The 22,832-nt window shown below is 44.2% G+C and overlaps 1 protein-coding gene across 1 annotated transcript in view; it reads right to left on the reverse strand.

The window, feature by feature from the left end:
* Positions 1-269: 269 nt before the first annotated feature.
* Positions 270-22,832, reverse strand: part of crtc3 (CREB regulated transcription coactivator 3) — a gene marked incomplete in the record, with an annotated part of 81,418 nt that continues 58,855 nt past the window's right edge. Inside the window, 5 exon segments of the mRNA XM_071400945.1 lie at positions 270-6,652; positions 8,405-8,621; positions 9,178-9,261; positions 10,108-10,302; positions 16,346-16,611. Of these exon segments, the coding sequence (XP_071257046.1) occupies positions 6,441-6,652; positions 8,405-8,621; positions 9,178-9,261; positions 10,108-10,302; positions 16,346-16,611 (974 nt within the window).

Genomic DNA, 22,832 nt, shown 5'->3' on the forward strand with positions numbered 1-22,832 from the left:
GTATTGTGTGTAGATTGATGAGGAGAGAATAAGGCGGTAACATAACAAAATGTGGAAAAAATCAAGGGGTCTGAATATTTTCCGAATGCACTGTAGCTGGATCTACACAACCATTTTTTGGGGGGGGAATGGAAAAGACAAGCACCATGTACTGTAATTTACAGATCTTATACATTGAGGCATATAGCTGGATCTACATAACCGTAATGTGACCATAAATCTGTGCCTGCAGTCTTTCTAACAGGAACAAAATGAGACCACGACCATCATTTGATACACAGTATAGGGTTTTATTGTTTATATTAAATCAAAAGATAAGCACTAAAACATACGTCACAAACCCAAAAAAGATTTGTGGAGTAGTAAAATGTTATTAAAAAAATAATAATTCAATGACATATTACAAAAAAGTATTAACACCAGTGGACAACAAACATTCTTTAAATAATAGAACTGTACATAAAAATAAAAAAAAGGTAACCACCCCAAAAAGTAAGATACCTAACAAAAACAAAGGAGACATTTTTCAATCCTTCAACAGAAGTGAATAACGATGACATCAACAATATTAGCTCATTATTGGATCATAAAAGACTAGAATAACAAAAAAAGAAAATAGTGATATAGCGGGGGAGAAAGTCACAGTATAAGTACAGAAACATAAGTCAAAATTAGAAGAGGACAGAGGTTAAAGTTCAGAGAAGTAAGGCAGTATAGTAGGTAAAAGACTTCGCACAGGAAGTGGAAGGAGGACTGGGGTCAGCCACTTCCTGTCTCTAGACAAAAAGGCCAGAACACTACAGGGGTGGCCTGGTCGAAAGCTACAATTGGTTTCAGCCTTGGTCGGTTTGCAGGCTTTTGCGCCAGCCAATCACTAAATCATAATTTATATGACATACCTATACAGAAACGCAATTAGTTACGCAAATTTGGGATCCTGCGTAATGGAGTTATAAACTGCGTCGCGGCACACATTTGCGTATATTGGCTACCCATGTGCGTAGAACGGCCGTGATTCAACGAGACATTGAATCAATTGTTAAAGAGCTGGTATAAAACAACTATCACATTCAACAGAGTGAGTTATTGAGTTAATTCGCTGAAACAGGTTTAGTGCTTGGCTGGAACAAAAGCCCAGTCACATCGTAGTAGCCCTTCAGGACGAGGGTGGGTGACTACTGATAGACTCAGGATGATCATACAGAGTCATGTTCATTAGGGCACACAACAGAAAACATTTTACAACAGAAAACAGAAATTAATTATTGACGACTCCAGGTAGGCCCTCGATGTTTTAGTCTGTGTTGTTCTGTTCCGTGGCTAAGGAATACGACCCATCAGAATAGATCCCACCCGAGACTATGGGTTACACTGAACCACTCACCTTCACATAAAAATTAGATGTACTATAATGGAAATTGAATAGAAAACTGTCAGTTATATAAACAATCTGGTAAAGCCAAATCCCCAACTGGACCACTGACTATGTCATGGTTTAAGTTCTTTAAACATTTTATAATGAGACCAGAAAGGACGTCAGTGACCAAGCAACAGAAGCACGCCATTACTCACACAAGGATTGCAGCATACACACACACCATGCTCCAATTTTGCGCAGACAGTTGCAACTACTCTCCGACAGTGACTAAAAAACAAATTAAATTAAAATACAACACTGCAGTTACTGTACCAACTACAAAACAGTCGGGTGGATGGCGAGAAAACTAATGCAAGATGACAAATCAAAATGTCTGTAGCTGTGCCTGTTTGGGAAATGCCCATATATGGACACAGATACGTCCAATCCCTTCCTCTTGTCAATCAAAAAGCACAGGACCTATATATCCTCCCTCCATTACGTATTGGCTGTGGACACATTGAACACATGTAACATTGCTCTTGCTCAGTATTACACAAACAGTACAAAATCTTGTGAAAGGGAATCGTAATCTATATTGTATAAAAAAAAGCATTTGCATAACATTAACGTGTTTACCTGTTCAACAGGTTGCATTGATTACGCGCATCATTCGACCGTGCCATAAAACACACATGCATACCCGGTGAGAGAGAGGACTAACTAGACAGAGCTAGTGGTGGGTCCTCCCTGTCCATGTAATCTCATCCATTGTGATCTAAAAGGCAAAACTGATCCCAAGTCATTACTCCTACTCTGAGACGCTGCATTAATATATATGGGCTGTGATGATACTGCAATAACTGTCATTCACTTTCAAAGTGAATATGCATGTATACTACAAAAGAAAAAAGACCATTGGCAGAACTTGAGCATATAGGTTCCAATGCTAGTTCTGTCATTCAACATATTGGAAATCTCTTAGAAAAGGCTTAGCATGACTTGTGTTCAATAGTCATGCTGAATCTCTTTGAAACACTGCAAATCATTATACACATTATCTTTCTGTGCAAATGAAACAATCCACCACCTGAAGCTGGATCTGCATTTCTACACTATGGCTTCAGCAAGTAGACCTTTAAACATGATCTTTGGGTTTTCTGTCACATAAAAATAGACCAAATGTAGCAGTAAAAATATCACATTGCCATACATTTAAATTTATAGAATGGGAAAAGCTTAGTGCAAAAATATCACACAAGGCAATGTTAAATGTGTTTCATGTCCACAGTGTTACTGTTACAGGCTGCTGTCAATCGTTACATCATTTTGGCCTTTAAACTTTCAACCATCTTAGGGGTCGTTGCTGTAGCGCCGAGTGGGTTCATGGGAGGGTCTGGCTACTGTATGTAAGTCAATCAGAACAGACTTGAGGAAGTAAACCATCCACAGTAAACTACTGGCTGTAGCCTCCCTACGGTGTCCCAAGGTTCATAACTCACAAATACTTCAACACGAGCTGCATTACAAGTCAGTACAAAACATGTAATAAAGAGTATTAATGGATATAGATGTATAGTAGTAGATAAACAAGTAAAAAGGTTGTCCCAGCTCTCTGAGATTCCCGTGTGGTGTGAGAGTTCTGCATATCCGTATCCAGAGGCAGGGAGAAACCAGTCGGCCTGCGGTTCAGCCCATTTGAGTCCAAAAGACAGTGGTGGGGGAGTTGCATCCACTCTGATTGAATCATTGTGACATATATATATATACACACACACAATTGATCTTTTTCTTTTACAATTATACCAAAATGTCAAATTCAAACGTATCCTCATATTAAGTATAATTGTACATACTAAAATCTTATCCTTGTAAACAGTTTGCCCTTTTTGTCTCGTTTGAAAAATACATTCTAGTCAGACTGCACTTAAAGCGAGGCATATTATATATGTGGCAAACAACTTTTTACAGAAAAATATACCAGGACTGTATATAGCAAAGACATTGAAAAATAATGCTCTGTGCAGAATGATAGACAAATCGATCCCTCCTCTTCATTTCTACCATGATTGTTAGTTTGGGTGTACGGCCACGTAGAGGGCTGTCATTGGGCCGGGCCACAGAGGGGAACATGGCTGTCAGGGGATATACTGGTGTCATTGTACTAGAACCATACCAGCACTGTGCTAACAAGGTATTAGCATAGTAGTAGAACGGTACCAGTGCTGGCTCTGCCTTAAACACCAGGTGCAAATTCCTCAGTTGCATGTTGCCAGGAGGAACGGCCGTTGTTGTGTGTAAACTCTCCCGGTGCTGCTCAGCATGGCGATCGGTCAGTTACCATGACGTGGGTTTCCCTGGCAAGGGTGTTCCTATGGCTTTGTGTAACCAATGTGTCTTGGTGATGGGTGTTGCCATGTCTGCAGTGTTGTTTGAGCACAGATTGAGCACAGCGGTATGAACTGGAGACAGACAGAACCCCCGAGCAGACCCTTTCAGGGTCCAAGAACATCAACTGCTGTTCTAGGAAACAGCATCCCCATGTTCTAGAACGTGAGATGTTCCTGCTTGAGAATGTGTCCTGTTCTAGAACGTAGTCTCCACCTGTTCCACAATGTGTCCTGTTCTAGAACATGTGATCCTCTTGCTCCAGAATACATGTCCTGTTCTAGAACATGGGCTCCAAAAGGTTCCAGAGCAAAACTCCTGTTCTAGAACAGTTCCTTTTGCTCTGGAACATAATCCAATTGTCTTGCTCTGATTTGACCAGCTCTGGTCCAGAACTTCTGGAGCAAATGTGGCAGTGAGGAGGACAACCCATGAAGGATCAGGATCCGAGCACTAAGCACTGTCAATGAGTACGGATTGTCCTGCAGCCACCCTCTCTGTTGAAGACACCTGTTGCCCTCTCAGTCTGTGGCAGTCAGTAAGGGCCCTGTGGCAGAGTCAGATGGCTGTGTGTGTGCTGGTGTGAGGCTGTGGCAGCAGCTGGGCAGAGGAAGGCTGGTGGGGGGGCCAGCGGTCTTTGAGCTGAAGGACTAGACACTGCACAGCTAATATACAGTTGAAGTCTGAAGTTTACATACACCTTAGCCAAATACATTTAAACTCAGCTTTTCACAATTCCTGACATTTAATCCTAGTAAAAATTCCCTGTCTTAGGTCAGTTAGGATCACCACTTTATTTTAAGAATGTGAAATGTCAGAATAATAGAGAGAATAATGTATTTCAGCTTTTATTTCTTTCATCACATTCCCAGTGGGTCAGAAGTTTGCATACACTCAATTAGTATTTGGTAGCATTGCCTTTAAATTGTTTAACTTGGGTCAAACGTTTCGGGTAGCCTTCCACAAGCTTCCCACAATAAGTTGGGTGAATTTTGGCCCATTCCTCCTGACAGAGCTGGTGTAACTGAGTCAGGTTTGTAGGCCTCCTTGCTCGCACACACCTTTTCAGTTCTGCCCACACATTTTCTATAGGATTGAGGTCAAGGCGTTGTGATGCCCACTCCAATATCTTGACTTTGTTGTCCTTAAGCCATTTTGCCACAACTTTAGAAGTATGCTTGGGGTCATTGTCCATTTGGAAGACCCATTTGCGACCAAGCTTTAACTTCCTGACTGATGTCTTGAGATGTTGCTTCAATATATCCACATCATTTTCCTTCCTCATGATGCCATCTAGTTTGTGAAGTGCACCTGTCCCTCCTGCAGCAAAGCACCCCCACAACATGACGCTGCCACCCCCGTGCTTCACGGTTGGGATGGTGTTCTTCGGCTTGCAAGCCTCCACCTTTTTCCTCCAAACATAACAATGGTCATTATGGCGAACAGTTCTATTTTTGTTTCATCAGACCAGAGGACATTTCCCCAAAAAGTACGATCTTTGTCCCCATGTGCAGTTGCAAACCGTCGTCTGGCTTTTTTATGGCGGTTTTGGAGCAGTGGCTTCTTCCTTGCTGACTGGCCTTTCAGGTTGTCGATTTAGGACTCTTTTTACTGTGGATATAGATACTTTAGTACCTGTTTCCTCCAGCATCTTCACAAGGTTCTTTGCTGTTGCTCTGGGATTGATTTGCACTTTTCGCACCAAAGTACGTCATCTCTAGGAGACAGAACGCATCTCCTTCCTGAGCAGTATGACGGCTGCGTGGTCCCATGGTGTTTATACTTGCGTACTATTGTTTGTACAGATGAACGTGGTACCTTCAGGCATTTTAAAATTGCTCCAAGAATGAACCAGACTTGTGGAGGTCTTTTCTGAGGTCTTGGCTGATTTCTTTTGATTTTCCCATGATGTCAAGCAAAGAGGCACAGAGTTTGAAGGTAGGCCTTGAAATACATCCACAGGTACACCTCCAATTGATTCAAATTATCTCATTTAGCCTAATCGAAGCTTCTAAAGCCATGACATCATTTTCTGGAATTTTCCAAGCTGTTTAAAGGCACAGTCAATTTAGTGTATGTAAACTTCTGACCCACTGGAATTGTGATACAGTGAATTATAAGTGAAATAATCTGTCTGTAAACAATTGTTGGAAAAATGACTTGTGTCATGCACAAAGTAGATGTCCTTACCGACTTGCCAAAACTATAGTTTGTTAACAAGAAATTTGTGGAGTGGTTCAAAAACGAGTTTTAATGACTCCAGCCTAAGTGTATGTCAACTTCCGACTTCAACTGTATATAGGTGGAGGAACACTATAGGAACGTTATAGGAACGTTATTGTAATGCTCAGTGCTGATGTAATGTTGGTAAAAAAAAGAAGAAGGATATCAATCAATGGTACATCAGTCCATCTGTTCCAAATGACTATGCACAATGTAGGTATGAGCGTGTGTGTGTGTGTGGCATTTACATGTGAAGCCCAAGTAAACAGTGATTGTACACAAGTCTATTCCTCTGAAATAGTGTGTGTGTGTGTGTGTGTGTGTGTGTAAATGCCTTAAAAAATAGCATACGCATGCTGCTGGATATGCATGCCATGAGTATGTGAGGGAGGTGGGGATCATTCAAGTTTAACCAGGTTTAACCCACGCTACCTGGCCTATACAGTCTGTGTGTGTATGTGTGCGTGCCCGATTACAGTCTGTCGCTGCGGAAACTGTCCTCCACCGATGGGTCAGAGAGCACCATGTCGGGGTCACTGAGCATGTTCAGACCGTCCAGGCTCAAGGGCTCGATGCGCAGCTCATCCTCCAGTGGGAAGCTCACCTCCGAGTCGAAACAGTCAGCCATGTTGTCGGCCGACATGGCACTGCTGATGTCCTTGGAATGACTGGGGTTGGAGTCATCTATGGAGGGATGGAGAAAGGGATGGAGGGGGGACAGGGAGAACGGACAGGAGAGAGAGGATAAAGAGAGGAGGAAGAGAAAGTGGGGGAGAGAAGGAGAGACGGATGAAGTTAGTGACTCAAGTCATTGAAACTTCCACTCCTCACAGCCACACACACACTCCCTGGTCTACCAGTCGGTACGATGCTGGACACCCCGCCACCTACCAGTCGGTATGATGCTGGGCACCCCGCCATATACCAGTCGGTATGATGCTGGGCACCCCGCCACATACCAGTCGGTATGATGCTGGGCACCCCGCCACATACAAGTCGGTATGATGCTGGACACCCCGCCACCTACCAGTCGGTATGATGCTGGGCACCCCGCCACCTACCAGTCTGTATATTGGGCACCCCTCCACCTACCAGTTGGTATGACATTGGGCACCCCTCCACCTACCAGTCGGTATGACATTGGGCACCCATCCACCTACCTGTTCAGTAAGATATTGGGCACCCCTCCACCTACCAGTCAGTAAGATATTGGGCACCCCTCCACCTACCAGTCAGTAAGATATTGGGCACCCCTCCACCTACCAGTCAGTAAGATATTGGGCACCCCTCCACCTACCAGTTCAGTAAGATATTGGGCACCCCTCCACCTACCAGTCAGTAAGATATTGGGCACCCCTCCACCTACCAGTTCAGTAAGATATTGGGCACCCCTCCACCTACCAGTCAGTAAGATATTGGGCACCCCTCCACCTACCAGTCAGTAAGATATTGGGCACCCCTCCACCTACCAGTCAGTAAGATATTGGGCACCCCTCCACCTACCAGTCAGTAAGATATTGGGCACCCCTCCACCTACCCATTCAGTAAGATATTGGGCACCCCTCCACCTACCAGTCAGTAAGATATTGGGCACCCCTCCACCTACCCATTCAGTAAGATATTGGGCACCCCTCCACCTACCCATTCAGTAAGATATTGGGCACCCCTCCACCTACCCGTTCAGTAAGATATTGGGCACCCCTCCACCTACCCGTTCAGTAAGATATTGGGCACCCCTCCACCTACCCGTTCAGTAAGATATTGGGCACCCCTCCACCTACCAGTCAGTAAGATATTGGGCACCCCTCCACCTACCAGTCAGTAAGATATTGGGCACCCCTCCACCTACCAGTCAGTAAGATATTGGGCACCCCTCCACCTACCAGTCAGTAAGATATTGGGCACCCCTCCACCTACCAGTCAGTAAGATATTGGGCACCCCTCCACCTACCAGTCAGTAAGATATTGGGCACCCCTCCACCTACCCGTTCAGTAAGATATTGGGCACCCCTCCACCTACCCGTTCAGTAAGATATTGGGCACCCCTCCACCTACCCGTTCAGTAAGATATTGGGCACCCCTCCACCTACCCGTTCAGTAAGATATTGGGCACCCCTCCACCTACCCGTTCAGTAAGATATTGGGCACCCCTCCACCTACCAGTCAGTAAGATATTAGGCACCCCTCCACCTACCCATTCAGTAAAATATTGGGCACCCCTCCACCTACCCGCTCAGTAAGATATTGGGCACCCCTCCACCTACCCATTCAGTAAAATATTGGGCACCCCTCCACCTACCAGTCAGTAAGATATTAGGCACCCCTCCACCTACCCATTCAGTAAAATATTGGGCACCCCTCCACCTACCAGTCAGTAAGATATTAGGCACCCCTCCACCTACCAGTCAGTAAGATATTAGGCACCCCTCCACCTACCAGTCAGTATGATATTAGGCACCCCTCCACTGCAGTTGTAGTTGTTGTTGGGTCTCATCTGCTGCAGCTGGTCCTGCAAGTTGCCGTGGCTCCCACCCAGGCCCATGAGGGCGGCCTGCGAGCAGTACAGGGGTGAGGAAGAGGGCGAGGACGGGTCGAAACACGAACCCCCTGCAATTTGGCTCATGGCACTCTCCAACATGCTGAACTGGTCCAACTGAAGAGGAGGCAGGAAGAGATAGAGGAGGAAGAGGAGGGATGGGAGGGGAGAGAGAGAGAGAAAAGAGATGGTGGTGATGGGGGGGGGGCAAAGGTCAAACACAACCACTCCAAATGACCAACCAATGACCAAACCAAGCATACTCTTGAGCGGACTTGGTTCACTACTCCACAGCACATTATATCTCATAGAACTACAAATATCTGGTCGCCACAATTACATCCCTAAAACTTCTACCCATCAATTAAGACATTTTAAAGGGATAGTTCTCAAACAATCATTTAATATTTTGCTCATTAGTCCACTGTTAATACAGTCCCAAAATGTTGTGCTTGTCAGCAGTCAAGTTTTCAAGAAGAAGCACTTTCTGAACAGTGCAAAAACAGTGCTGATGCGATTTGTGCCATTTTTGAGTAAACTATCCCTTTAATTCACTTTGGCAGGCCTAAACCCATCACTGAACAAAAAAAAAACTTCAGATACTAACTGTGAATGAAGGAATGAAGTCCTTTCCGGAGGATCCTTCTCTAGAGCCTTCTCCCCGGTGGTTTACCTGGTAGGACAGTGCCTTGGCCTGGCGACTGGAGAACTGTGGGTCCATGAACGGGTCATTGAAGAACGCCGCCATGTTGTTATGCTGTGGGAAGAAGAGGGAGAGAGAAAAGTGGAGAGAGATATGGGGGAGTGAAAGATGGAGATGAAGAGAGAGACGACAGATGAAGAGAGAGAAGAGATGGATTAGGAGACGACAGATGAAGAGAGAGAAGAGATGGATTTGGAGACGACAGATGAAGAGAGAGAAGAGATGGATTAGGAGACGACAGAGTGGACAGTGCTTTGAGAGTTTAGTTACCAGGTCTAATGCAGTGATTTACCAAGTTAGTTACATTTAACTGCCGACGAATCGCTCTAATAGAGCACCGCTACCATGTAGTGCATTACTTTTGAGCGCTACCATTTAGTGCATTTCTTTTGAGCCCCACCCATAAGGCTCTGGTTAGAAGTAGTGCACTGTGTAGGGAATAGGGTTCCATTTGTGATGCAACCAAGGATGTTTTTAGTTCTTTAGAATTTGGGTCTGCTTCCTTCCTTCCACGAATTTGGTGTTTATCAACCACAGACTACAAAGTTAGACAAATAACATTTGGGTTCCAGGAAATGGTTGAGTCTAGTGGCTGTGTGTGTGTGTGTGTGTCTGGAGTGGTACTGAAGCAGAATAATATCCCTGTCTCCTTATCAGAGCACGCCAACAGTCTCTGACATTAGACACTAGGCCAGCAATAGAAGTGTATGAGACATATAACATTGGGGCATAGACTCAGAGATACTATCTACATATACAAGTGTTACCCTAAATGGATACACCGTTCAAAGGGATGATTTTTCAACTAATCTAGGCTGTAGTACATTTCTCTAGACAGTTTTTTGATATGCATTTGGCTTAAGAACACAGACATATCGAGACACACAGACAAACACTTACACCAGAGTTGAAGTCCAGAGAGATGTTCTGCAGAGGGGACACTGGCTGCTGCTGTTGTTGATGATGATGATGACGTTGTTGCTGGCGTTGTTGTTGTTGCCCCATTGAATGCTGGGACTGTTGGTGTAGCTGTTGGTAGAGAGGGTAGGGAGGGGGAGGCTCCATTGGCAAGCTGTTGGTGTCCAAGGCAACCCCCTGAAAAAAAGACGAAAGGAAAGAGGGAGGGTTAGAGGGAGAGAGGGTGGGAGGGGGGTTAGAGGGAGAGAGGGTGGTTAGAGGGAGAGAGGGTGGGAGGGTGGTTAGAGGGAGAGAGGGTGGGAGGGAGAGTTAGCAGGAGAGAGGGTGGGAGGGAGAGTTAGCAGGAGAGAGGGTGGGAGGGAGGGTTAGAGGGAGAGAGGGTGGGAGGGAGGGTTAGAGGGAGAGAGGGTGGGAGGGGGGTTAGAGGGAGAGAGGGTGGGAGCGAGGGTCAGAGGGAGGATGGGTGGGAGGGAGTGTTAGAGGGAGAGAGGGTGGGAGGGAGGGTTAGAGGGAGAGAGGGTGGGAGGGGGGTTAGAGGGAGAGAGGGTGGGAGGGGGGTTAGAGGGAGGGGTCATGTCAGATTTAAGAAAAGGAGAACGGAGGGATGCAATTAGAGTAATCAAAATATGCACTAGTATTTGGCTGCGTATCAGGTTAGCCTTAAACCACTGAGGACTTTCCCCAAAAATACACTATACATGAAGCTGCCAGGTTGCCCTCCCAACAAGGGATTTCTAACCTCAAGGGTCTTTCCTGGTTACAGGAAGAAAGGGCTTGACATTCTCACTGGCCCACGGACCAGGGAGGATTTGGACACCATGTGGGCTAGTCAATCATCCACGCCAATGGTCCACTTGGGCGACTGAAAGCATCATGATAAAAGGTCATCTGCAGTCTATAAAATGTACTAATAAATAAAACACTTCTTAAATGTAAATAAATCCATCTAAATTTAAACTTAAATCCATTTGTATTTTTATAAAAAATTATTTTAAGAAGAAACCTTAATTCCCAAAGCTGTTCTTTTGCTAGTTCGTGTATCTTATCGCATGCTGTTATGCACACAGTTCGAGCTTAATATCACCTACTTGTTGGCCAGCAAGAAATCCGTTTAGCACGCAACTCTCAAACTCTGACAGCTGGTTGCTGTCAGCGAGCAGCTACAATTTGAAAGACCGAAGAACGACAAGTGTAGTGGTAGGAAAGGCGTTTTAAGTTAATTAATAAGTTAATTACATTACTATAAGTTACTATACGTTAAACACATTACTATAAGTTTAATTAGTTTAATATCCACTGGGAAATGCTTAGGCAAACAATGAGTATGCTAATCAGGTTTTAAGAATATAATTTCTTCACATTTTATTGTGTTACAAAGTGGGATTAAAAAGGATTTGTCATTTTTTGTCAACAATTTACACAAAATACTGTAATGTCAAAGTGGAAGAAAAATTCTAACATTTAAGATGAACAACAATAAATAAAATAGATAGTAAGTAAGTATTCAGCTCCCCGAGTCCATGTTAGAAACACTTTTGGCAGCAATTACAGCTGTGAGTCTTCTTGGGTAAGTCTAAGAGTTTTGCACATCTCGATTGTACAATATTTGCGTATTATTTTCTAAATTCTTCAAGCTCTGTCAAGATGTTGGGGATCATGGCTAGACAGCAATTTTCAAGTCTTGCCACGGTATTTCAAGCAGATTTCAAATCAAAACTAACTTGGCCACTTAGAAACATTCACTGTGTTATTGGTAGGCAACTCCAGTGTAGATTTGGCTTTGTGTTGTAGGTTATTGTCCTGTTGAATGGTGAATTCCTCTCCCAGTGTCTGGTGTAAAGCAGACTGAAGCAGGTTTTGCTCTAGGATTTTTGCCTAGCCATATCCCGTTTCTTTTATCCTGAAAAACTCTGCAGCATTTGCCGATGTCAAACATACCCATACCATGATGCAGCCATCACCATGCTCGAAAATAAGGAGGCAATTACTCAGTGATGTGTTGTGTTGGATTTGCACCAAACATAAGGCTTTGCATTTAAGCCAAAAAGTGTATTTCTTTGACTATATATTTTTGCAGTTTTATTTTAGTGCCTTTAGTGAATATCTTGAATATTCGTTTTTTTTCTTTTCACTGTCATTGAGGTTATTATTATGGAGTCACTACGATATTGTTGAGCTATCCTTAGTTCGCTCCCATCACAGCCATTGAACTCTGCAGCTACAGTGAGGGAAAAAAGTATTTGATCCCCTGCTGATTTTGTACGTTTGCCCACTGACAAAGAAATGATCAGTCTATAATTTTAATGGTAGGTTTATTTGAACAGTGAGAGACAGAATATCAACAAAAAAATCCAGAAAAACGCATGTCAAAAATGTTATGAATTGATTTGCATTTTAATGAGGGAAATAAGTATTTGACCCCTCTGCAAAACATGACTTACTACTTGGTGGCAAAACCCTTGTTGGCAATCACAGAGGTCAGACGTTTCTTGTAGTTGGCCACCAGGTTTGCACACATCTCAGGAGGGATTTTGTCCCACTCCTCTTTGCAGATCTTCTTCAAGTCATTAAGGTTTCGAGGCTGACGTTTGGCAACTCGAACCTTCAGCTCCCTCCACAGATTTTCTATGGGATTAAGGTCTGGAGACTGGCTAGGCCACTCCAGGACCTTAATGTGCTTCTTCTTGAGCCACTCCTTTGTTGCCTTGGCTGTGTGTTTTGGGTCATTGTCGTGCTGGAATACCCATCCACGACCCATTTTCAATACCCTGGCTGAGGGAAGGAGGTTTTCACCCAAGATTTGACGGTACATGGCCCCGTCCATCGTCCCTTTGATGCGGTGAAGTTGTCCTGTCCCTTTAGCAGAAAAACACCCCCAAAGCATAATGTTTCCACCTCCATGTTTGACTGTGGGGATGGTTTCTTGGGGTCATAGGCAGCATTCCTCCTCCTCCAAACACGGCAAGTTGGGTTGATGCCAAAGAACTCCATTTTGGTCTCATCTGACCACAACACGTTCACCCAGTTGTCCTCTGAATCATTCAGATGTTCATTGGCAAACTTCAGACGGGCATGTATATGTGCTTTCTTGAGCAGGGGGACCTTGCGGGCGCTGCAGGATTTCAGTCCTTCACGGCATAGTGTGTTACCAATTGTTTTCTTGATGACTATGGTCCCAGCTGCCTTGAGATCATTGACAAGATCCTCCTGTGTAGTTCTGGGCTGATTCCTCACCGTTCTCATGATCATTGCAACTCCACGAGGTGAGATCTTGCATGGAGCCCCAGGCTGAGGGAGATTGACAGTTCTTTTGTGTTTCTTCCATTTGCGAATAATCACAGAAACTGTTGTCACCTTCTCACCAAGCTGCTTGGCGATGGTCTTGTAGCCCATTCCAGCCTTGTGTAGGTCTACAATCTTGTCCCTGACATCCTTGGAGAGCTCTTTGGTCTTGGCCATGGTGGAGAGTTTGGAATCTGATTGATTGATTGCTTCTGTGGACAGGTATCTTTTATACAGGTAAGAAACTGAGATTAGGAGCACTCCCTTTAAGAGTGTGCTCCTAATCTCCGTTCGTTACCTGTATGAAAGACACCTGGGAGCCAGAAATCTTTTTGATTGAGAAGGGGTCAAATACTTATTTCCCTCATTAAAATGCAAATCAATTTATAACATTTTTGACATGCATTTTTCTGGATATTTTTGTTGTTATTCTGTCTCTCACTGTTCAAATAAACCTACCATTAAAATTATAGACTGATCATTTCTTTGTCAGTGGGCAAACGTACAAAATCAGCAGAGGATCAAATACTTTTTTCCCTCACTGTATTTTAAAATCACCAACGGCCTCATGGTGACATCCCTGAGCAGTTTCACTCCTGTCCTGCGGCTCAGTTCAGAAGAATGACTGTATCTTTGATGTATCTTGGTGGTTTAATAAATAATCCACAGCATAATTATTAACTTGACCATGCTTAAAGAGATATTCAATGTCTGATTTGTTATTGTTACCCATCTACCAATCACTGCCCTTTATTATGAGTCTTTTGAAAAGCTCCCTGGACTTTGTACTTGAATCTGTGGTTGAAATTCAAAACTTGACTGAGGGAGCTTCCAGATGTTGTATGAATGAGGGAGAGAGGATGGGTTAGTCATTTAAAAACCATGTCAATCCCCATTATTTCAGTGAGTTAGTGAGTCCATGTAACTTTTTATTTGTGATTTGATTCGTTACTAAACCAAGGGGCTGAATACATATGCAACAACTATATTTGTTATAGAATATATTACTTATTAATAAAAACATAAGATCACTGTGTGTATTGTTGACAAAAAAACAACCAAAAAATGAATCCCACTTTTAACACAAAACGTGAAGAAAACCAAGGTGTCTGAATACCTTTGCAAGGCACTGCAAGTTAAGCACATTAATATATAAGTTAATTAGTATAAAATCATCCAGGAAATGCAAGAAGGCAAGAATGAGCATGCTAACATTTATTTTCTATAAAGTTTAGTAAGAAGCCTTGTTTTAATAATTGTGATGAGGAGTTCTGTCATCACGTACTGATCGAATGAAAATGGACAAATGTAGCTTGCGGAGTTAAAATTAGATTAAGATCAATTTATTCGTCAATTGTATGCAAGGTCGAACCGAAATTAGACTTCAGCTTTAACCCAACCCCTCCGAAAGACCCGCATACAGTTTAAGTCGGAAGTTTACATACACTTAAGGATGGAGTCATTAAAACTCGTTTTTCAACCACTCCACAAATTTCTTGTTAACAAACTATAGTTTTGGCAAGTCGGTTAGGACATCTACTTTGTACATGACACAAGTCATTTTTCCAACAATTGTTTACAGACAGATTATTTCACTTAGAATTCACTGTATCACAATTCCAGTGGATCAGAAGTGTAAATATACTAAGTTGACTGTGCCTTTAAACAGCTTGGAAAATTCCAGAAAATGTTGTCATGGCTTTAGAAGCTTCTGATAGGCTCATTGACATCATTTGAGTCAATTGGACGTGTACCTGTGGATGTATTTCAAGGCCTACCTTCAAACTCAGTGCCTCTTTGCTTGACATCATGGGAAAATCAAAAGAAATCAGCCAAGACCTCAGAAAAAAATTGTAGACCTCCACAAGTCTGGTTCATCCTTGGGAGCAATTTCCAAACGCCTGAAGGTATCACGTTCATCTGTACAAACAATAGTACGCAAGTATAAACACCATGGGACCACGCAGCCGTCATACTGCTCAGGAAGGAGACATGTTCTGTGAGATCCTACTTTTTGGAGATATGTCCTCTGGTCTGATGAAACAAAAATAGAACTGTTTCGTCCTCACCAGACATCACTGGCAACAACGTCACCTGTGGAAACAAACCCACCGTCGCTGGACCAGAAAGGACTGCCAAAAAGTGCTCTTCACTGACGAGTCGCGGTTTTGTCTCACCAGGGGTGATGGTCGGCTTCGTGTTTATCGTCGAAGGAATGAGCGTTTCACCGAGGCCTGTACTCTGGAGCGGGATCGATTTGGAGGTGGACGGTCCGTCATGGTCTGGGGCGGTGTGTCACAGCATCATCGGACTGAGCTTGTTGTCATCGCAGGCAATCTCCATGCTGTGCGTTACAGGGAAGACCTCCTCCCTCATGTGGTACCCTTCCTGCAGGCTCATCCTGACATGACCCTCCAGCATGACAATGCCACCAGCCATACTGCTCGTTCTGTGCATGATTTCATGCAAGACAGGAATGTCAGTGTTCTGCCATGGCCAGCGAAGAGCCCAGAGCTCAATCCATTGAGCACGTCTGGGACCTGTTGGATCGGAGGGTGAAGGCTAGGGCCATTCCCCCCAGAAATATCCGGGAACTTGCAGGTGCCTTGGTGGAAGAGTGGGGTAATATCTCACAGCAAGAACTGGCAAATCTGGTGCAGTCCACGAGGAGGAGATGCACTGCAGTACTTAATGCAGCTGGTGGCCACACCAGATACTGACTGTTACTTTTGATTTTGAGCCCCCCCTTTATTCAGGGACACATTATTCCATTTCTGTTAGTCACGTCTGTGGAACTTGTTCAGTTTATGTCTCAGTTGTTGAATCTTGTTATGTTCATACAAATATTTACACATGTTAAGTTTGCTGAAAATAAACGCAGTTGACAGTGAGAGGACATTTATTTTTCCCCCCTGAGTTTATGTGTGTGTGTGTGTACCTGTGTGATGGGGGACAGTGAGGGCGACATTGTGGGAGACAGCTGCTTGGAAAGCCCCCGCCGTTGCTCGGTGCCGGGTGACAGAGTGAGGGGGCTGATGGGAGCCGGGCGGCGGCGAGGCGAGCTGCTCATGGCTCCCTGCGGAGGGTTGGAGAGGGACGTCAGACGGAGGGACGAGTGGATGGAGGGATTGCTGAGGGACGAGTGCAGCTGGGAGTTTTGGAGAGAGTTCTGGATGGAAGGATTGCTCAGAGAGGACGAGAGACCTGGAAGAAAAGAGGAAGGGACAGAAGGCGTTTGAGTCACACATAAGAACCGAGGTCACACATTCAGACCACAGACTATTATTAACAGTTTGGAGTATTTAATTCCCCAAGAGTGTGAGACATTTCCTAATGTCCCTCCTCTGCACCAGGTCATGTATCAGTAGTATGCAACATTGTTATCAGGTGTGCCTACACACACACACACTGTAGTCATTTAGCAAAGAGACTTACAAGAGCAATTAAGCGCCTTGCTCAAAGGCGCAGACAGATTTTTCACCTTGTTGGCTCGGTAAGTCGAACCAGCAACTTTCGGTTACTGGCCCAATGCTCTTAAACGCTAGGCTACCTTACACACACGTTGTATTAAATACAAAGAACTCCACACACTGATTCATCAGAGGAAGAATTTATTCAAAAAAAATTACTTATTTTTGTGATTGCTTCCATTTCTGAATGGTTTGTATTAGCACCATGTGCACATGCATTTCATCATGCCAATAAACTCATTATGTTCATTAAAGCGGCAATCTGCCATTACTACATCAAGGTTTGGACTTTTAAATAATAATATATAGCCATTGATTCGTGAAGAATATACTGCAAATTATAAATGCCTCATCAAAACCCCAAATATAAGCTTATTTTACTACATTGTTTGTAAACAAATTAATTGAAAACAAGCACTGTATAGCATCATTTTGAGATCACGGATGTTCAGTCCTTGCATCCATAGCGCTCTCTATGAATTTGAGTGGTTACATTCATCCAGCCCCAACACTAGCTGTTTAACCAAAAAAGTGTCAGGGTGACGCTTTGTTATTGTTTGAAGTGCAGATTGCCTGATTAAATAAAGGTAAGCATCATTGGTTTGAAATAAACTGCAAGGAGCAGAGAACAGTGCTGCTTGGGTAAAAGGAGTCTTGTGAGACACAAGAGAATGTGATGATGTGGACGTTATGTATGCAAACGGTTTTCCAATCCCCACCCAGATACACACACACAGGACCCCATTTGTTAATATCCCAACAATCAGAGAGGGTCAGAGAGAGAGAGAGAGAGAGAGAGGGTCAGAGAGAGAGAGTCAGAGAGAGAGAGAGAGAGGGGGTCAGAGAGAGGGTCAGAGAGAGAGAGAGAGAGAGGGTCAGAGAGAGAGAGAGAGAGCGGGTCAGAGAGAGAGAGAGAGAGAGGGTCAGAGAGAGAGAGAGAGGGTCAGAGAGAGAGAGAGAGAGAGAGAGAGAGAGAGAGAGAGGGTCAGAGAGAGAGAGGGTCAGAGAGAGAGAGTCAGAGAGAGAGAGTCAGAGACAGTCAGAGACAGAGACAGTCAGAGACAGTCAGAGACAGAGACAGAGAGAGAGAGAGACGGTCAGAGAGAGCGAGACGGTCAGAGAGAGCGAGACGGTCAGAGAGAGCGAGACGGTCAGAGAGAGCGAGACGGTCAGAGAGAGCGAGACGGTCAGAGAGAGCGAGACGGTCAGAGAGCGAGACGGTCAGAGAGAGCGAGACGGTCAGAGAGAGCGAGACGGTCAGAGAGAGAGAGAGCGAGACGGTCAGAGAGAGAGAGAGCGAGACGGTCAGAGAGAGAGAGAGCGAGACGGTCAGAGAGAGAGAGAGCGAGACGGTCAGAGAGAGAGAGAGCGAGACGGTCAGAGAGAGAGAGAGCGAGACGGTCAGAGAGAGAGAGAGCGAGACGGTCAGAGAGAGAGAGAGCGAGACGGTCAGAGAGAGAGAGAGCGAGACGGTCAGAGAGAGAGAGAGCGAGACGGTCAGAGAGAGAGAGAGCGAGACGGTCAGAGAGAGAGAGAGAGCGAGACGGTCAGAGAGAGAGAGAGCGAGACGGTTAGAGAGAGAGAGAGAGAGCGAGACGGTTAGAGAGAGAGAGAGAGAGCGAGACGGGTAGAGAGAGAGAGAGAGAGCGAGACGGTCAGAGAGAGAGAGAGCGAGACGGTCAGAGAGAGAGAGAGCGAGACGGTCAGAGAGAGAGAGAGCGAGACGGTCAGAGAGAGAGAGAGAGCGAGACGGTCAGAGAGAGAGAGAGCGAGACGGTCAGAGAGAGAGAGAGCGAGACGGTCAGAGAGAGAGAGAGCGAGACGGTCAGAGAGAGAGAGAGCGAGACGGTTAGAGAGAGAGAGAGCGAGACGGTTAGAGAGAGAGAGAGCGAGACGGTTAGAGAGAGAGAGAGAGAGCGAGACGGTTAGAGAGAGAGAGAGAGAGCGAGACGGTCAGAGAGAGAGAGAGCGAGACGGTCAGAGAGAGAGAGAGCGAGACGGTCAGAGAGAGAGAGAGCGAGACGGTCAGAGAGAGAGAGAGAGCGAGACGGTCAGAGAGAGAGAGAGCGAGACGGTCAGAGAGAGAGAGAGCGAGACGGTCAGAGAGAGAGAGAGCGAGACGGTCAGAGAGAGAGAGCGAGACGGTTAGAGAGAGAGAGAGCGAGACGGTTAGAGAGAGAGAGAGCGAGACGGTTAGAGAGAGAGAGAGTGAGACGGTTAGAGAGAGAGAGAGTGAGACGGTCAGAGAGAGAGAGAGCGAGACGGTTAGAGAGAGAGAGAGTGAGACGGTCAGAGAAAGAGAGAGAGCGAGACGGTTAGAGAGAGAGAGGAGTGATTAGATAGTGGTAGATTTCAGAGGGAGGAGGGTTGGATAAAGACATCCCTCTATATTCACTTTACTCTGGTTGGAGAAGCTCACTTCCAACTTCCAATCATTAGTCTATTTCCATTTCCACTACAGTGTGGAAATCAAAAAGGGGGTCAGACATGATTCACCTAAAGGCCCAATGCAGCCGTTTTTATCATTTCTGGGTAACAATTACCTTACTGTGATTGTTTTCAATTAAAATTGTCAAAAATAAACAAAAATAGCTTCATAGCAAAGAGCAATTTCTAAGCAAGAATTTTGCTAGGACTGTCTGGAGTGGTCTGAGAGGAGGGGAAAACTGAAAACTAGCTGCTATTGGCAGAGGTTTGGAATTCTTTCTTATTGGTGATGTCACCAGGCAGACCAAAACAGGCTGAAATTTCAGGCAGTCCCTTCAAACCCCTCTTACACTAAAAGGCTATTAACATAATTTTCACAATATTATTCCAACCACAGTGTGGAAATATATATAAAACACAGGAAAATCCCTTTTTTTGACAGCACTGGGCCTTTAATGCAAATAATATTTTTATATTAAATAATGTGGTTCAGAAAACACCCAAAGGTCTTGGCTTGCTGGTCCTTTTTTAAAAGTATTATTGGCGATCGGTCCACGGCTTGGATCACCCTTTTAACAATTGTCTTTTGAAGAAAATAAAGTTGAGCACTATCCACTAGCCTACAGAGTGGTTGCTCCCCAGGCACAAACCCAGCACAGAATACAGAGACACACTGATTTACACTGAGTGTACAGAACATTAAGAACAGCTGCTCTTTCCATGACACAGACTGACCAGGTGAATCCAGGTGAAAGATATGATCCCTTACTGATGTCACTTGTTAAATCCACTTCAATCAGTGTAGATGAAGGAATTTTTTAGCCGTGAGTAAATTGAGACAAGGATGGTGTATGTGTGCCATTCAGAATGTGAATGGGCAAGACAAAGGATTTAAGTGCCTTTGAATGGGGTATGGTAGTGGGTGCCAGGTGCACCAGTTTGTGTCAAGAACTGGAACGCTGCTGGGTTTTTCCCACTCAACAGAATGGTCCACCACCCAAAGGACATCCAGCCAACATAGGCCAGCATCCCTGTGGAACGCTTTCGACAATTTAAAGTCCATGCCCCGACGAGTTGGGAAATTAACTTGGTATTGCTGCTTCCACATTCTTAACAACTAAGCCACACAGGAACACATACAGGGCCTTCAGAATGTATTTACATGTTGTTGTGCTACAGACGGAATTTAAAATGGATTCAATTCAGATTTTGTCACAGGTCTACATACAATACGCCAAAATGTCAAAGTAGAATTCTGTTTTTCAAAAAAAATTCCGTTGCAAAGCGCTTTGATACGGTAAGCCCTAATGAACCTGGTGCGGTCTCAGAGAGTTTAGGGACTGCACAGAGAAATATTCTAACCACACTGTGAAAGAGGGTGTCCATCTTGAGAAGGAGAGTGTGAGATGCATTCTCAAGGGGAAGAGAAAGTGAGGGATGGGGAGAGAAAGAGGGAGGGAGAGATTTGTCCTTAGAGGGAGAGTGAAGCATAAACACAGCCATTGGAGCTTAATGAAGAGCACTTGAGAAAGCCCTCAGCTATAGCCAGTGAAAGAGATGTGTGTGAATGGGAGTGTGAGAGGGTCTGTGCGTGTGTGTGTACGTGTGTAGGTAAAGCAGAGTGCGGGCCCACCACTGAATGACTCTCTGATCTAGCCTGGAGCCTTGCACCAGATCATCAGCAAACAGTAAACATTTGACTTCAGATTCTAGTAGGGTGAGGCCGGGTGCTGCAGACTGTTCTAGTGCCCTGGCCAATTTCAGGCTGTATCCCTGTAAAAAGCCTGTCCACCACTGGGTCAGAAAACTAACACCCTCTTCTCCTCTCTCTCTCCTCCTCCATCCATCTTCTCCTCCTGCACAGAACCAACTTGGACTCGGCTCTTCACACGAGTGCCATGAACCCCAACCCCCAGGACCCCTTTCACATATACCAGCAGATGGGCCGAGGGCCCCCCCAGCGCACCGGTGAGAACACACACAGCATCTGCACATACATAATTGAAAATGGAAAGCTGAAATGTCTTCAGTCAATAAGTATTCAACCCCTTTGTTATGGCAAGCCTAAATAAGTTCAGGAGTAAAAATTGTCAAGTCACATAATAAGTTGCATGGACTCTAAATTGTGTTTAACATGATTTTTTATAATGACTACCTCATCTCTGTATAATTATCTGTAAGGTCCCTCAGTTGAGCAGTGAATTTCAAAACAGATTCAACCACAAAGACCAGGGAGGTTTTCCAATGCCTTGCAAAGAAGGGAACCTATTGGTAGATGGGTAAACAAAAACAAAAAAAGAAGACATTGTGAATATCTCTTTGAGCATGGTGAAGTTATTAATTACACTTTGGATGGTGTTACTACAAAGATACAGGCGTCCTTCCTAACTCAGTTGACGGAGAGGAAGGAAACCGTTTAGGTATTTCACCATGAGGCCAATAGTGACTTTAAAACAGTTAGAGTTTAATGGCAGTGATAGGAGAAAACGGAGGATGGAACAACATTGTAGTTACTTTACAATACTAACCTAAATGACAGAGTGAAAAGAAGAAAGCCTGTACAGAACACAAATATTCCAAAATAGTTGTATTCTGTTTGCAATATGGGACTAAAAAGTAAAACTACAAAAAAAAATTGCAAAGAAATTAATTTTATGTCCTGAATGTTTGGTGCAAATCCAGCACAACACATCACTGAGTACCACTTTTCATATTTTCAAGCATGGTGATGGCTGCATCATGTTATGGGTATGCTTGTCATCAGCAAGGACTAGGGAGTTTTTTAGGATAAAACTAAACTGAGTAGAGCTAAGCACAGGCAAAATCCTACAAGAAAACTTGGCTAAGTCTGCTAATCAACAGACACCGGGAGACAAATTCACCTTTCAGCAGGATAATAACATAAAACACAAGACCACATCTACACTGGAGTTGTTTACCAAGACAACATGGAATGTTTCTGATTCAAAAACCAATTTGACAGAGCTTGAAGAATTTAGAAAAAAAAGAATGGGAAAATATTGTACAATGCAGGTGTGCAATGAATGCTCTTACAGACTTACCCAGAAAGACTCACAGCTGATTCTAACATGTATTGACCCAGTGGTGAGAATACTTATGGAAATGAGACATTTCTGTATTTCATTTTCAATACATTTGCTAAAATGACTAAAAACATGTCTTCACTTTGTCATTGTGGGGTAATGTGTATAGATGGGTTAAAAAACAAATATTTAATCCATTTTAATCCATATTTAATCCATTACATTACTATGTGGTGATTGTGGACATCCCCTAAGCATCTGTATGGTTAGTTACATACTATATGTATGTACGTGTCTGTGCCTGGTTTCGCATGAGTGCACACAGACAAAAGACACATCCCCACACTCCTACAGTAAATACATTCACACCCATCTCCAGGCCTTTACTTAACCGTATTGGAGGAAAAGGTCCACGGTCCTTCTCCTTTGAGCTTCTTATCCAATGAGTTTGGAGGAGGTGAGAGGAGAGGATGCGAGGAAAGAT

Source organism: Salvelinus alpinus, chromosome 5, assembly GCF_045679555.1.
Source record: "Salvelinus alpinus chromosome 5, SLU_Salpinus.1, whole genome shotgun sequence".
In the NCBI taxonomy this organism is placed as follows: Eukaryota; Metazoa; Chordata; class Actinopteri; order Salmoniformes; family Salmonidae; genus Salvelinus; species Salvelinus alpinus.